Source organism: Branchiostoma floridae, unplaced genomic scaffold (assembly GCF_000003815.2).
Source record: "Branchiostoma floridae strain S238N-H82 unplaced genomic scaffold, Bfl_VNyyK Sc7u5tJ_1499, whole genome shotgun sequence".
In the NCBI taxonomy this organism is placed as follows: Eukaryota; Metazoa; Chordata; class Leptocardii; order Amphioxiformes; family Branchiostomatidae; genus Branchiostoma; species Branchiostoma floridae.
This window is the reverse complement of record NW_023365732.1, coordinates 87,668-102,002: the sequence shown is the minus strand read 5'-3', so window position 1 is coordinate 102,002 and position 14,335 is coordinate 87,668. Positions and strand designations below refer to the sequence as shown.

At 42.6% G+C, this 14,335-nt stretch overlaps 2 protein-coding genes across 2 annotated transcripts; both read left to right on the top strand.

The window, feature by feature from the left end:
- The first annotated feature begins 4,497 nt into the window (after window positions 1-4,497).
- LOC118407910 (gigasin-6-like) lies at window positions 4,498-5,010 on the top strand. Its single transcript, XM_035808484.1, has one exon. It carries the CDS (start codon window positions 4,498-4,500, stop codon window positions 5,008-5,010), a length of 513 nt encoding a protein of 170 aa, XP_035664377.1.
- A 1,181-nt stretch (window positions 5,011-6,191) lies between these two features.
- On the top strand, window positions 6,192-10,027 carry LOC118407924. The gene is made up of 4 exons (XM_035808498.1): window positions 6,192-6,466; window positions 6,959-7,218; window positions 7,981-8,151; window positions 9,032-10,027. The coding sequence occupies exons 1-4, from the start codon at window positions 6,198-6,200 to the stop codon at window positions 9,568-9,570; spliced, it is 1,239 nt and encodes a 412-aa protein (XP_035664391.1). The 5' UTR covers window positions 6,192-6,197; the 3' UTR covers window positions 9,571-10,027.
- Window positions 10,028-14,335: the final 4,308 nt, after the last annotated feature.

Sequence of the window (14,335 nt, the reverse complement as noted above, 5' to 3'; positions counted from 1 at the left end):
CCCCCTTTTATGTAAAGTCAGCTCAAATGTAACGGAAAGACATCGGAAAGATTGTATCTGTTATATGTAGCTTTCACACAGGAGATTTGCTTGTCTTGGTTAAACTTAACACACAAACACAGCAGGAGCTATTCATTTGAAGCCGCTGCTTTAGTGAACGGCGCATGTACTATATTGAGCGGAAAATACTCTTAATTTGGTAAAAGCAATGCCTCTTCTTCAAGTAATGATTAACGCTACCTTTCCGACACCTTTTTTCCACCTATACATAAAAGGGGGGAGGTTTGCTTAAACCTCCCCCCTTTTATGTAAAGTCAGCTCAAATGTAACGGAAAGACATCGGAAAGATTGTATCTGTTATATGTAGCTTTCACACAGGAGGAGATTTTCTTTTCTTGGTTAAACTTAACACGCAAACACAGCAGGAGCTATTCATTTGAAGCCGCTGCTTTATTGAACGGCGCATGTGGTATATTGAGCGGAAAATACTCTTAATTTGGTAAAAGCAATGCCTCTTCTTAAAAATAAAAAATTCTGACATCTTTTTTTGCACCTATACATAAAAGGGGGAGTTCTCCATAGACCTATACTAATAAGAGTATGTAAATGAGATCAATTGTAACGGAAGGGCAATGAAAATATATCATCTCCTATTGGTAATTTCCACCTTAGAGAACCACGAAAATTAAAAAAAAGGCGAAGGTCAACTGATTGTATGTGAACGTATGGTCGGTTCAAAGCCTGTAGATGTTTTCTGTACATAAGCAATACCCGTTTCATATACGGCACATATAAGGATGATTAAAGGTTATGTAAAGATATTACATGTATTTAATCTGCCTTAACGAATACGGAAAGGTTACGGAAATGTAAAACCATGGTTTCCGTGGTCTTTACGATACCGTAAACTCTGCGGAAATATTTTCCCACCTTTAGGCTACATTTAAGTATCTCGGAAAGTATGCTTAAATATTCGTTTTCGTGCTGTGTACCCACTCAGCTGACCGCAGTATCCGGACCCCACCCGTGCATGTGGTACCCACGCAGCTGACCGCAGTATCCGGACCCCACCCGTGCATGTGGTACCCACGCAGCTGACCGCAGTATCCGGGCCCCACCCGTGCATGCGGTACCCACTCAGCTGACCGCAGTATCCGGACCCCACCCGTGCATGTGGTACCCACGCAGCTGACCGCAGTATCCGGGCCCCACCCGTGCATGCGGTACCCACTCAGCTGACCGCAGTATCCGGACCCCACCCGTGCATGCGGTACCCACTCACCCACTCAACATTACACACTCTAGTCACCAGATTACCTCACATTTTACTTAAATATCTCAAAATTATAATGTCTTAAACTTTAAGACATACATGCCCGGGCTATGTCATGAAACACATGTCAGCCATTTACAGAACTCCAGCACACTATGTCCACCTAATCTCCCTAACATCAATCAGTTATACCTGAATATGCCCTTGGAGTTTACTTCCTAATGTACATGTAGTGTCTGCCAGCACATAGCACAGCAATTTCACTTAATGTCTTTGTACCAATGGTGTATTTCCACCTCAAGAACGTCTGATTACCTTAAGTACTAGACTAGAGTAGAGTAGAGTATCTATCTCACACAAACTTTTGCTCGTTTTCACATCAACCATATCTGTCTTTAACGTTATATCTACAACACAGTAGAGAATCATATTGTATTGAGCAATTTCTAACTTACATCATTTGTGGACTACTCAATGATAATTGTGCTGAAAATGAGATCATGTGTATCGCAACTTCACAATTTTTGCCCTGCAACGTAGAACTAAGTTCCCCTTTTCATGCTAGACAATGTGAAGGCCATGTTTCTCACTTCATAAAATTTGATCAAAATAAAAGCATACATGTACAATCACACACTGTCCTTTGTCCCATTAATTTATGTGTAACTTTAATATATGGTCACTGCAACTCCTGACTTACAAGAGCATACGTTTCTCAAGATTCACATGATATTGAATACATTCAAGTTGTACATATACAATATATGTTGAATATATTTGTTTCAGTCACTCTCTGCCATTAGTTTCCATAGTTTGCATCCATAGTACAGTCTTATTTGCATACTCGGCACAATTTCCTGGTTCGAAACCGAGAGTGGATGTTTTTTTCTTTTTAAATATTGAAGATGATATATAAATATTCTATTTATTTATTGATATTATATTTTTATATATCATTTTTTTTATTATTTTAGTATTCATTTCACATATGCAAGGCCTTTGTCTTATGAACAGGACTTCATGAGGACTACCTGAGTATATTGATAGATTTTATAATGAACTTATTGTACATTTTAAAATAAAGTTGTAAGCCAAGACCCGCTTTTAAACAGTACTCCTTTCCAAAATAACAATTTTTCTTATAGACGCAACAGCCCTTGAGTGACTTTTTCTAACAGATTTTACTTCAAGAAAAAGACAGGTCACACTCATAAACGTAGACGAAACGCCAGCTTTTTTTAAAAGCACTTGTTTTACAATTGGACGAAAATTGATGAATGGGTGCGCAAATGCCATCAGGATTTACTTTCTGTGGCCTAAATTCTGTGGCCTTAAAAAACGAACTACTGCCGAAGTGTTTGGACCATTTGTTCTGCGTAGGGAAGATCTCAATACGCCCAGTTGTTAACATAGGAAAGTAAGAGCCAGATTAAGTAGGTGTGGTTGGTGGTTCGTTTATATTTGTTGTCTAAACATGCCAGCATGGTAGTCGTCAGCAGTACGTATCACATGGTGTCTAGTTGCGTGGGTATACATACGTAGGGCAGTGAGATGCCATAAAACTCTAGCCTCCTTCGCAGACTTGGCATTTTTTATTATTTTTTTTCGGGGGGGGGGGGAGGCTCGTTACTAAAACACAACCAGTAGATTTCTAGCAAGGACACGATTCCTTCACATGCAAAGTACCCAATTACCATGCACTGATCTAGTGGCACGCGAGGGACAGGGATGAATAGTTCACACCTATTGTCTGTTGAGTAACGATTTTCCGTCGAACTTTTTCTTTCAATAGTGTGCTAGTTATTTTGAGTCGAACGTTATATTTCATAATGCAGTAAAGCCACATTCTTACCTTGTACTGAGTTAGAACTGCGTAACATGATTCTTTTACGTTCAATTTTCGAAATACAACTAATGTTACAAGGTATGTATGAAGACTGTATATTGTGCCCATTTAACTAGGATTGTCTGCAAGGTCTTCCACTAATTTCCTTTTCACAGACGAGTTGCGAATACATGTTTGTAAACCACACCGCCAGATCTGTAATGTTTCACCAATATACTACCAGTATGACTTCAATATATTTCAATGAATACACACTGTAATAGCGCAAATAGATAGTATCAAGAAGGTTATTATGAAATGAACACAAGAACCAAATCCTTATGAAAGCAAAATTTCAATATGAACGACCGTATAAGTGATAAATAGTGAAACATTATCGAAAAAAAAGAAAGTACACCAAGTTGGATTCGAACCCGAGACCATAAGTTAAAAAGTCTACTCGTTAATCCACTACGCCATGATACATCACTATGTGCATAGGTGTGCTAATACAACTGAAGTCACGGAGCGTGTGATAATACGAGACAAAAACTGTTGCAGGTCCATCATTTCAAAAATCTGAAGTCGTAAGATCTCTCTAGTGTCTTCACCTTTTGGTCAAGTAAAGTTTTTAAACCGTTATAAATAGAACAAGAAGGTTATATCAAGGACGTCCTTGGTTATATAGACCAACTGTTTGCGTGAACTCCCGCACAGTGCCTGCTTGGTGTGTGTTTATAACATTTACATGATAGACAGGGTGAGAATGACCCGCCACTCATTCGGGCTATTCACACCGTAGTAATTGTCTTTGACCTGTCCTCGCTAGAAAGTTACTGGGTGTGTTTTAGTGTACACGGGGGTGGGGGGGGGACTGGTTCACGATTTTCCAAATGGGCTAAGGTTTTCTAATGCCGGGGAGGGAGTTCCAGTACTCTACCAGGCTCCACAGGTTGCTGGTAAAATAGTAGAAATTGGCTAAATAATACAAAAAGCACGCTAGAGGAGTTAGATGGCCGAGGAGTACACTCCTAAGCCAATAAACTCCGACTAGGCTTTTATTCCTAACTTGGCCAAAGTCCCCTTATTCGGCCAGGCGGGAGACTGGTAGAGACTAAAGTTCCGCGGCAAAACTCCCCTCCCCAGCATAGAGAACCTTATTCCACGTAGCATATTGCGAATCAGGCCTCCCTCTCAAAAAATAAACACAGCTGCCTCAGAAGTCTGCGGAAGAGGCTAGTAAAAACCCCTGTTCTCTTGACCTGCAGTCACCACTACAATCCAACCTTCGACATTACAGGCTTCTATCCCAGGCTTGGCAACAAAGCCCACCATCTGATTCTTCTTTTTACCTGCTTCAAGCTGCATAAATGTGCTTCGCATGTTCTGTATTACCAATATGAAGGTAGCAATGATTGCCACGACCTGGTGGCTATTCACCGGCCTGGTGTTCGCCACCGCCAGTCCGGATCTACAGCAGAGGCTACAGGATCTCGACACTTTCATACAGAACCTGATGACATGTAAGTCCAGGCCTGTAGTCGGACTGACCGTGTCCGTGGTCAAGGACGGCCAGACCATTTTCGCCAAGGGGTACGGCCAAAGGGACCTGCAGACCGGACAAGCTGTGGACAACAGGACTCTCTTCGGAGTCGGCTCCATCTCCAAGTCCTTCACCTCAGCCCTGTTAGCGGCCATTCTCGGGGAGAGGGAAGACGTGAGCTGGGACACCGTCCTGACGGACATCCTGGGGCCGTCCTTCAGGTTCAGGGACCAGTTCCGTACCGAAGAAGCGACCCTGAGAGATCTTCTGGGCCACAAAACTGGTCTGGAAAACCTTGGCTTTGTTATTCGGATGGTAGAAAACATCGACAGATCGGAACTGGCAAGGTTGGTTGTTGTTGCTAGTTAAACATTACCTATTAGGTTTCAAGGATTGTAATGTTTGATATGCATTAGGCCCTTATCTAGCCGCAAGTGTATTTGACTACTAAAACCGTTGTTTATTTTCTTGGCTTTTCAAATACTACGACCTCATACAGTGGCATTTACCTAACATAGCCTGTGTTGCAGCCTCCATCAGAAAGGCCGTGTTATTGTTATTTTTTCCCATCCTTTTATTCATTACGTTAAGATTAAATCCAGTCATGTAAGTAAACGCGAGTGACCAGACAACAGCGCAGATCAGAAAAAAAGCCATATATATTTTACATAGCGTCTACGTATAGGAAATTACAACTTAGGACTCGGTCTGTTTTGTAGTATGCCGTAGGATTTTCAAGCAGGCTGAGACAAAACCAATCGCCGACAAGCATAGCCTTTACGGCAACGAGACTGCTACGTATACGGTTTGTAGTACGAAACATGCACGACTATCTATCCCAAGAATGGCCCTAGTTTGCAATCGTACGTCGATCGTTCGATGAATGCCCCAACAGACTCTTTATCTCTTGTAGAAAGTTCTAAGTACCCTAAACTAGGTCAGAACAAATTGCTAACACTTTACTTACAACACTATAGGGACTTACCCTCTCAATTTTCGGTCAAACTCCGTCGACCTTGTTTACAGAATGACCCTCTCTATCTCCAGCGGTGACGTCAGGGACACACCACTTTTGCAGGAAGGGGTCATAAGTATCAGAAAGTCTATGTCGGTCCCCGTCTCTGTTGAGTGTGGGGCGGTGGGCTCTAATGGACACTACCTCCTTTACTCCTCGCGCGAAGAAATCCTGATTGCCCCAAAGCATTTTTGGTTGGCTTTGGTTTGGCTATAGGTAAATCAGAATAGAGTTTCTCACACGACTACGTGGGTTGAGAAATAAACAATACCAAACATGCAAATGAGGAATCGATTTGCATAATTTATACAAAAAGAAAAACTGCTTATTATAACGCTTGTCACATGTTAAGTTAGTTGGGGTGAACTTCAACGTGCATAAATTACGTAAATGTTTAATTCATTTGCATAAGATCTATTTTATGGCGTCGCCGTCTCTAGTTATACATTTGATCAGAATAGATTTTCTCACAAGGGTATTTACATTGAGAAATAACCAATTTGACCTGAAGGAAACGTAACCGTTTTCCCCTTGCAGGCGGATGCGGTACTACAGGCAGGTCTTCCCGTTTCGTACACAGTGGTTTTACAATAACCCCACGTACACCCTCGCCGGGCACGCAGCGGAGAAGCTTGCTGGGAAACCCTACGAGACCCTCCTGAGGGAACGCATTCTCCAGCCGATGGGTATGGACGACACGGTGTACCTGGCCGACGCTTTAGAAGAAGGCGACTTCACCAACTTTGCTCAGTCGTACCTGACCTACAATCTCACCGGTCCGTCTGAGGCCTACAGTAGGGAGGAGTTCAGGTGGGTAAAAGATAGTCTGACTAAAATTGCGCCCCTAGCGGCCGGCCCTACAATTGCCGGGAGGGGGTCATTAACCCCAGCCAGCAAGAGATTGTGTAAACACAGGCTAGGTAAAGGAAACGTTCTCTTGTGGAATCCCAATTCATATGAACCCAATTATTTAGCACCTTTCCCTTCTATTGGTCGAAAAGCCATGGGACCAGTGAGGTGAGGTGAGGTCGAAAAGCTGATGACATAGGTCCACTTTACACTTGTTCTTTGAAACTGTAGTTTCGTGGACTACTTGTTTTTAGTAGGCTACAGATTCGCGTCCGCTTTACACTCACTGAGAGGAAGCCTAGATGGACACCTGCTGTTCACTGCAGGGACCTGATGTGACCCGTTGTGACATAAGTGTAGTTTACTATATAATTCCTTTATACAAGGCGCCCCGCCCAACACATGAATATATCAATAACCGTTGTTAAACCTTCCATTGCGTCACATCTCTAGGGTGACGAAACTCCATCTGCCGGCAGGGGGCGTAGCATCCAACGCCTTGGATATGGCCCGGTACATGAAGTTCCACCTCAGCGGGGGGAGGGACACGGCCGGCCGCCTGGTGGTCCCGGAGGACACCTTACGCCAGACCCACACGGTAGACTTCACCATGCCCGGCAGCTTTGCCATCGACAAACTCGAACCTGATTGGCCGGTAGAGGCGGTCATGACACAGGGGTACGGGATGGGGTGGTGGACCGGCACCTACAGAGGTAACAAATAAGCACGTTTACCGTTCCGAGTGCGCATGTGCAGCGACGGGAATTATGGGTAATATGTCAAAGGTGAATGTTCCTGAGACATAAACAAAACACGTCAGGACATTGTTATGCAAATCGAGAGAGGTGGTCGAGACGAGAACTGTTAGGGGCATTTACCTTTGACATATTATTCACAATACCTGTCACAGCACATGCGTACTTGGAACGGTGAACGCGCTTATATCAAGGTCGCAGAACACAGTATTTATCTGCGAACCCTGTAGGGGTTAAAGTAGTGCCTCACAGTACTTGCCATGGCAGGCCGTAGTTATTCTTCTGTCCACAACAGCGATGTGGAAACTGTCCCGAATGGTGGAGGAATACATCGGGTTGGAGACTGTGTCAGTTGGAAAACGATGTTTCAGTTGGCGTGGCTGACATTCCATGACCTCCGCTGGGGTCAAATAAAAGTGGCTTTTAAAAAAGAAAGAGTCGGCAAGTCTATGATCATTTCAGATAATTTGAAGACAGTGGATGTGACCGGTTCAATGGCCAGGTGGATAGAGAGTTTGATCCTAGGCAGAGTCGTACCAAAGACTTGGTACATGCTGCTTTCTCTGCTTAATAGCACTCAGCATTTGGGAAACATATACACCACTACCAGTGGATTTATCCCCCCACTGTAGTAATTGCACAATGCTGTATGGCCCATATAGCCGCCCGATACACCATTTGGTGCGGGAAGAACTTTAACCTTTCTAACTTCTGTCTCAGGCTACAGACTTGTCCAGCACAGTGGGTCCGTGGAGGGGTTTTCCAACCTGTTATCTCTGTTCCCGGGGGTCTCTGGTGGGGTCTTCACCTCCACTAACGGCCCCAGTTCACCGGAAGTGAATAAAGATGTCCACCAAGTCATCCACAGTCAGGTCGGAGATATCCTGATAGGTAATATACACTTTAAATCGTACCACAACATTTATGACGAAGGTAGGAATTGTGGTTTTCGCCAGTAATGTTTCTCGCCTGATTACCCTGATTACGTTTCGATGCCTATCAGATATCTTTCTCAGAGTTTCTGACTGGAGTTCTGCTTCTCGCCGCTATCTAGCCGATGTAGGTGGCGCTTTTGTGGCAAGTAGGTAAGAGATATTACTGCTTACTGGTTACGCAAAAGAAAACTCCAATATTCTATTTTCTACCAACCTGATGAAATTATTTTTGAAAGGTAATGGTGGTCCAACAATTGGGGCAGTGGGTAGTGGTCAATCTACTGTGTTTATGGCATGGTATTGGAAGGCACAGCCCATGTACCTCCCCATTCGAAGTCCGGTACACTTATTACACCTGGGTGGAGTGATGTAGACGTTATGCCGTTCCCAATAACAAAACTTCTAGCCAGGAAAACCAGTGTATAGACCATGTTACATCTCTATCTCGAGTCCGTTAGCATAGCCACTCTGTCATTCAATGCCATTCTGCATGCATTGGTGTCTTCATTAAGATTCACTCTCCAATTGCAATCAGACCGAAATAAATCATTAGCATTGTGTCTGTAAACTCCAACTAGATCATTTTGCATATTAATTCACAACTAGGATATGAAAACTCTATCCAACAACATTTATCCAGTGTCACTTACGAACTGACACTGGATGGTTGTCTAAAACGTCCTATCGTTTCCAGATTTATATCGGATAATCCAGGTGCTTGAGTGACTGCTTTTGGGCGTAAATTCCGATATACATTGTAGTCAGATGATACTATTTACTGGGAAAAGAGCATGTTTTAGTCATTACTTCATAGTCATTGTCTGCATTACCAACAGGTAAGGACCACTGGCTAAACACCACCACAGCCTGCACGTATCCTGAGCCTTGGTGGACGAGACCGGAGCCCAACAGCACCGTCCTCCCCGAGATCTCGGACAACTTCCCGCGAGACAAACGTGACTACGAGGGTGTCTACGGCAACCATGCAGGGGGCAACATGACGATAACCCTGAACACGACTGACAACAAGTTATACTTCAGTCTTGGTCTGATCGGTTATGGTGTAGTTCTCCCTACCGAGACTGCTAACCAAATTCTTCTCCGCTGCCAAGGACCGTTAGCGTACTTTCCATATCTTATTTCCAATGTGGGGGTAAAAGATAGTAAGGTATTTTCTCTCTCACTGCAAAGCTATCCTCCCGAACCGCCTGTACTGTTCGAGCGAGGCCTGAAGCTGACAGACCCGGACCCTACAGAGCCGGAGTGGGACGACTGTACAGGCGTCTCCGGCTCTCCGAAAGGGACAGCTTGGAATACATCTCTTGTAATCTTCTTCACTTTTACCTGTAGTAGTATTTTAAGAGATTTGATTTGATTGAACCTGGACGGACGATCAGACACGTCTCATGCTTTGAATATCATTGTGGTTATTATTGCAAAGCTATTCCCCCTACGAATTGAAGTGTGAAAGATACAAGACGAATCCTCCGAATAACAGACTTTGTACACTTTGTTACTCCAATCTTATAGAAAATGAAATCCATTTTATATCAAATGTTCTTTATACAATGATATACGCAAGTATTTTTACCAGTGCTCTCAATTTACATAAACGGTGTAAACAGTTAACCAAAGACGAACTGTTTGTACGTATAATGACAACCACAGACAACAATGTACAACAAAAACTATAAGTAAACAACACACATACTATAGTGATAGCATACCGCCAGCTGTATTACCCAATTGTTCACTTGTACCACTACATGTGATAGTACTTAGCCTTTAGTAGCCTATATAATACAATCGAATTGCTGCATTTATCCCATGTGGACAGGGACATGCAAATAAAGATCATCATTATATAACCGTTTTAAGTGAGTAGCTATCGTAGGGTAATGGTAAATTTTTAATACATTAAAGGTTCCATTATGTAACATGTGAACAATATTTAGAGTAGATTTTCTAACCATCCTCTTGATATAGTGCGTAAGTCATCGTCGTATTCGTGTAAGGATCATGGATTTGTCCGGATTCGCTCGAAAACGTTCCGTATTCGCCATGATGCAGAATTTCGGATTCGTCGGATTCATCAGGAATTTCTACCAAAAGTCGGGGCAGTCTATTGCACTCTAGGTCACCATTTTGATCAAGAGAGTTCGTCGGGAAGTGAGCACTATGACGATTTTTCTATATGTTTTTCCAAATTGGAGTAACTATTTGTTCTTTTGTTCTTGTTCTACCTGTGACGTCAATGAAAAGGCTGTTATGCAGCTCTCTAAAGTTCAAATTAATTACACCAATGACAGTCGACGTCACTAGCCAACCCAATCTCGATTGGAGTTTGACCCAATAACCCTCCAATTCGGTCCTACCAGTCTAACCACCTCAGACAGTCTGCACACTTGCAGAGAACAGATCGTTGGGCGCAGTTTACTAGTTTGACCCAGAACCAGCAACATTGGCCAAGTCGCGACCCGAACGCCGAATCATTAGCTTTGTTTACATTATTACTCACAAGAACATTATATCATAAACAATACAAATTAGACGTATAGCATAAACAACTACGAGAAGTACAATATTTAAAAAAAAATCAAAGGGCTTAAAACTGCAAATTTCAAAAGCCTGATTATACTAAAACTATCTGATTGTTTCTGCAAAATTAGCTAAAAACTCATTGTCCAATCTGATAATATGGTGTACAGTCTATTCAATAATATTCAGTCATTGATTACCATGTGTGATATACCCCCTGGGTCACATTCAAACTCCTACACTGGTTTAGAACTATGCCTGCTGTTTGTGACGGTTGTCATTTTTAGTAAATGTCGGCTCAAATGTTTTGTTCTTGTGTCAATGGGAATGGGAAATTTACATGGCATATGGGGTCCACACACCACACCCTGACTTTCCCATTCTTATCTAGCCTAATAGCTTCAATTTACGTAAAGTAGAAGCAATGCGTGTGGCAGAGGACAGAACTAGATGGAGGAGTGTGGTTCATCGAATTCACATGGTGCCCCAACGACCAACCAGAAGGTCAAGGGATAGGTGAGGTGAGGTGAGGTGAGATAATAGTAACTGAGCCTCAGATAAACTTTGATATGTATTTGCAAAATTCATGACAGTTTTCATGACAGGCTCAGTCAATTGAAATGTTGAACTAACAGTTTTACGAATGAACACAACGTTACCATATTGCGTAAAGTTCTTAAGCTGGATCTTGTGGGTGACTGTATTTAAGATGTAGAGATTAGAAAAAAACACTAAAGCAGTTCCCGCAAAAGTGCAAAGTATCCTGTTTAGGATTAAATTTCTGTAATTCATCAAAGATTGGCTCTCTGTAACAAACACACATTACGTCTGACTCCATGCCTGCGACACAAACAACAGATTAGCGTCAACTGGTTGATACAGTAATTGCCACAGGTTTGTCCCCTATGGGCAAGTAAGACAATAGGCAGTATGACCTCACGTCGAAAATCAAATCCACCTCATTCAACCACTAGGGCACAGCAGTGAAAAACTGTGTAAGACGGACTCCCGACACTTTAAGAAGTTCTCCGACTGAGGAACAAAGATCGTCCATCCACCCATACCTTGGTTAGTCTTTCTACTGTTTCTCAACAGTCCTACAGGATAGTTGACTTTTTTGTTTGGTCATTTTACTGGATAAAAAGCTGTCAATTATGTTCACGGCAGGGTGAACATGAGGAAACTATATAGTGAGTTTAAGAGTCAGTGTAACGTTCTAAAACATTGGTGAACCCTGAGGACAACAAGATATCAATGTCAGGTGTGTTCTGGCCTTTTGTTATGAAAAGTGCAAATGACTCTTTTCATAATCAAGCTAAGTTAAATCCAAAGGTGAGATTTCTCTGTCTGTACTTGTTTCTGAGTTGATTACTGCGACACAACAAATTACTGTAAAAGGGCAAATGCTGCCGGAGGTTTAATGTTTGTGGATTTTGCGGCTTCTTCATCGTAAATTTATTAGGGCCATGAAAGTACTTAGACTGTTTTATGTCAAGTCTTCAGCAGCGAACTTAATTAATTAAAACTACCCAGTAAAATCTATTTTGTCCACCGCGATATTAAATTTCAGCAACTATTTTCCTTTCTGTAGTACCTTGACCTGTTTCATACAATAATTATCACACGTTTATCCCCTCTGGGTAAGTAAGGCAATAGGCAGTCTGAGATCACGTACTAGATGTACCTAGTCCAACCACTACTGCACAGCAGTGAGCAACAGTCTAAGACGGACTACGTCAGATTGAAGAGCCAATCTGTCTTCCATCCATCATCATCGGTCGACCTGCTTGGGATATTCCTCTTCCTATTGAAGCAACCGCTATCTTCATGTCGATCATTCTGTCACTTTAGTAGAAAAGGTCACAAGATGCATTGATTTTGGTATATTAGGAAGGACTACCTACCTGTAGGGCTAACCCCATGAGGGCAATCCCAAAAATATTGCCATCTCCACACGAAATCACGGGGAATTGGACACTTGAGCTTACCATACAGAAAGTGGTGTGCAGCCCTTGTTTAAAATCTAACATGATTGAAAGCACGAAAAATGGCACCCAAATATCATCATCATCATCAATCCCATAGCTTTTTACCAACTGAACCTTTATTCTTGCTCTACCTGTGACGTCAATGAAAAGGCTGTGTGCAGCTCTCTAAAGTTCAAATTAATTACACCTATGACAGTCGACGTCACTGGCCAACCCAATCTCTATTGGAATTTGACCCAATAACCCTCCAGTTCGGTCCTACCAGTCTGCCCACCTTAGAGAGTCTGCGCACTTGCAGAGAAAGGATCGCTGTGCGCAGTTTACCAGTAAGACGGACTACCGACACTTTAAAGAAGTTCTCCGACTGAAGAACCAAGATCCTCCATCCACCCATACCTTGGTTAGTCTTTCTACTGGTTCTCAACAATCCTACAGGATAGTTGACCTTGGTTCTGGTCTTTTTTTAAAGGTGCAAAAGACTCTTTCCATAATTAAGTTCAGGTAAATTAAAAAAAAGCGATTTCTCTCTTTCAATCAGGCTTTGTTTGACAAATTATTGTAAATAGGTAAATGTTGGTGGTGGTTTTATGCTTGAGGATTTTATGGCGACTTCTTCATTGCAAATTTATGACTGCCGTGAAAGTATTCAGTCAGACTGTCTTTTTTTGTTTTTAGTCTTCAGCAGCGAACTTAAAACTACCCCATTAAATCCATTTTGTCCACCGAGATATTGAATTCCAGCTAATATTTTCCCTTTGATAGTACCTTGACCTGGTTGATACAGTAATTATCACACGTTTATCCCCTGTGGGGAAGTAAGACAATAGGCAGTCTGAGATCACGTACTAGATGTACCTAGTCCAACCACTACTGCACAGCAGTGAGCAACAGGGTATGACGGACTACGAACACTTTAAGAAGTTGTCAGATTGAAGAGCCGATCTGCCTTTCATCCATCATCATCGGTCGACCTGCTTGGAGTTATTCCTCTTCCTATTGAAGCGACCGCTATCTTCACGTCGATTATTCTGTCACTTCAGTTAGTCTCCAAGCAGATCCTACGGTGCCTTAGAAATAGTATCAAAGCTGGCAAGGGACTTGGTATAGAGGCTCCGGTGTCCGTTTGACTCCCTTAGCCGGCTATCTCCCTTTGGCCGGCTATACTCCTTTGCCAGCTTTGATACTATTTCTAAGGCACCGTAGGGTCTGCTTGGAGACTAACTTTAGTAGGGGAGGTCACAAGATGCTTTGAATTTGAAGGTATAGTCGGTAGGACTGCCTACCTGTAGGGCTAACTTCAGGAGGGCAATTTCCCATATGTCTCCACCTCTATACGAAATCACGGGGAACTGGACGCTTGAGTTCACCATACAGAAAGTGGTGTGAAGTTTAAAATCTAAAGTGATTCAAAGCACGAAACATGGCCTACCAAACATCATCATCAATCCCATGGCTTTTGACCAACTGAACCTTCCTTCTTGTTCTACCTGTGGCGTCAATGAAAAGGCTGTGTGCAGCTCTCTAAAGTTCAAATTAATTACACCTACGACAGTCGACGTCACTGGCCAACCCAACGACGATTGGAATTTGACCCAATAACCCTCCAATTCGGTC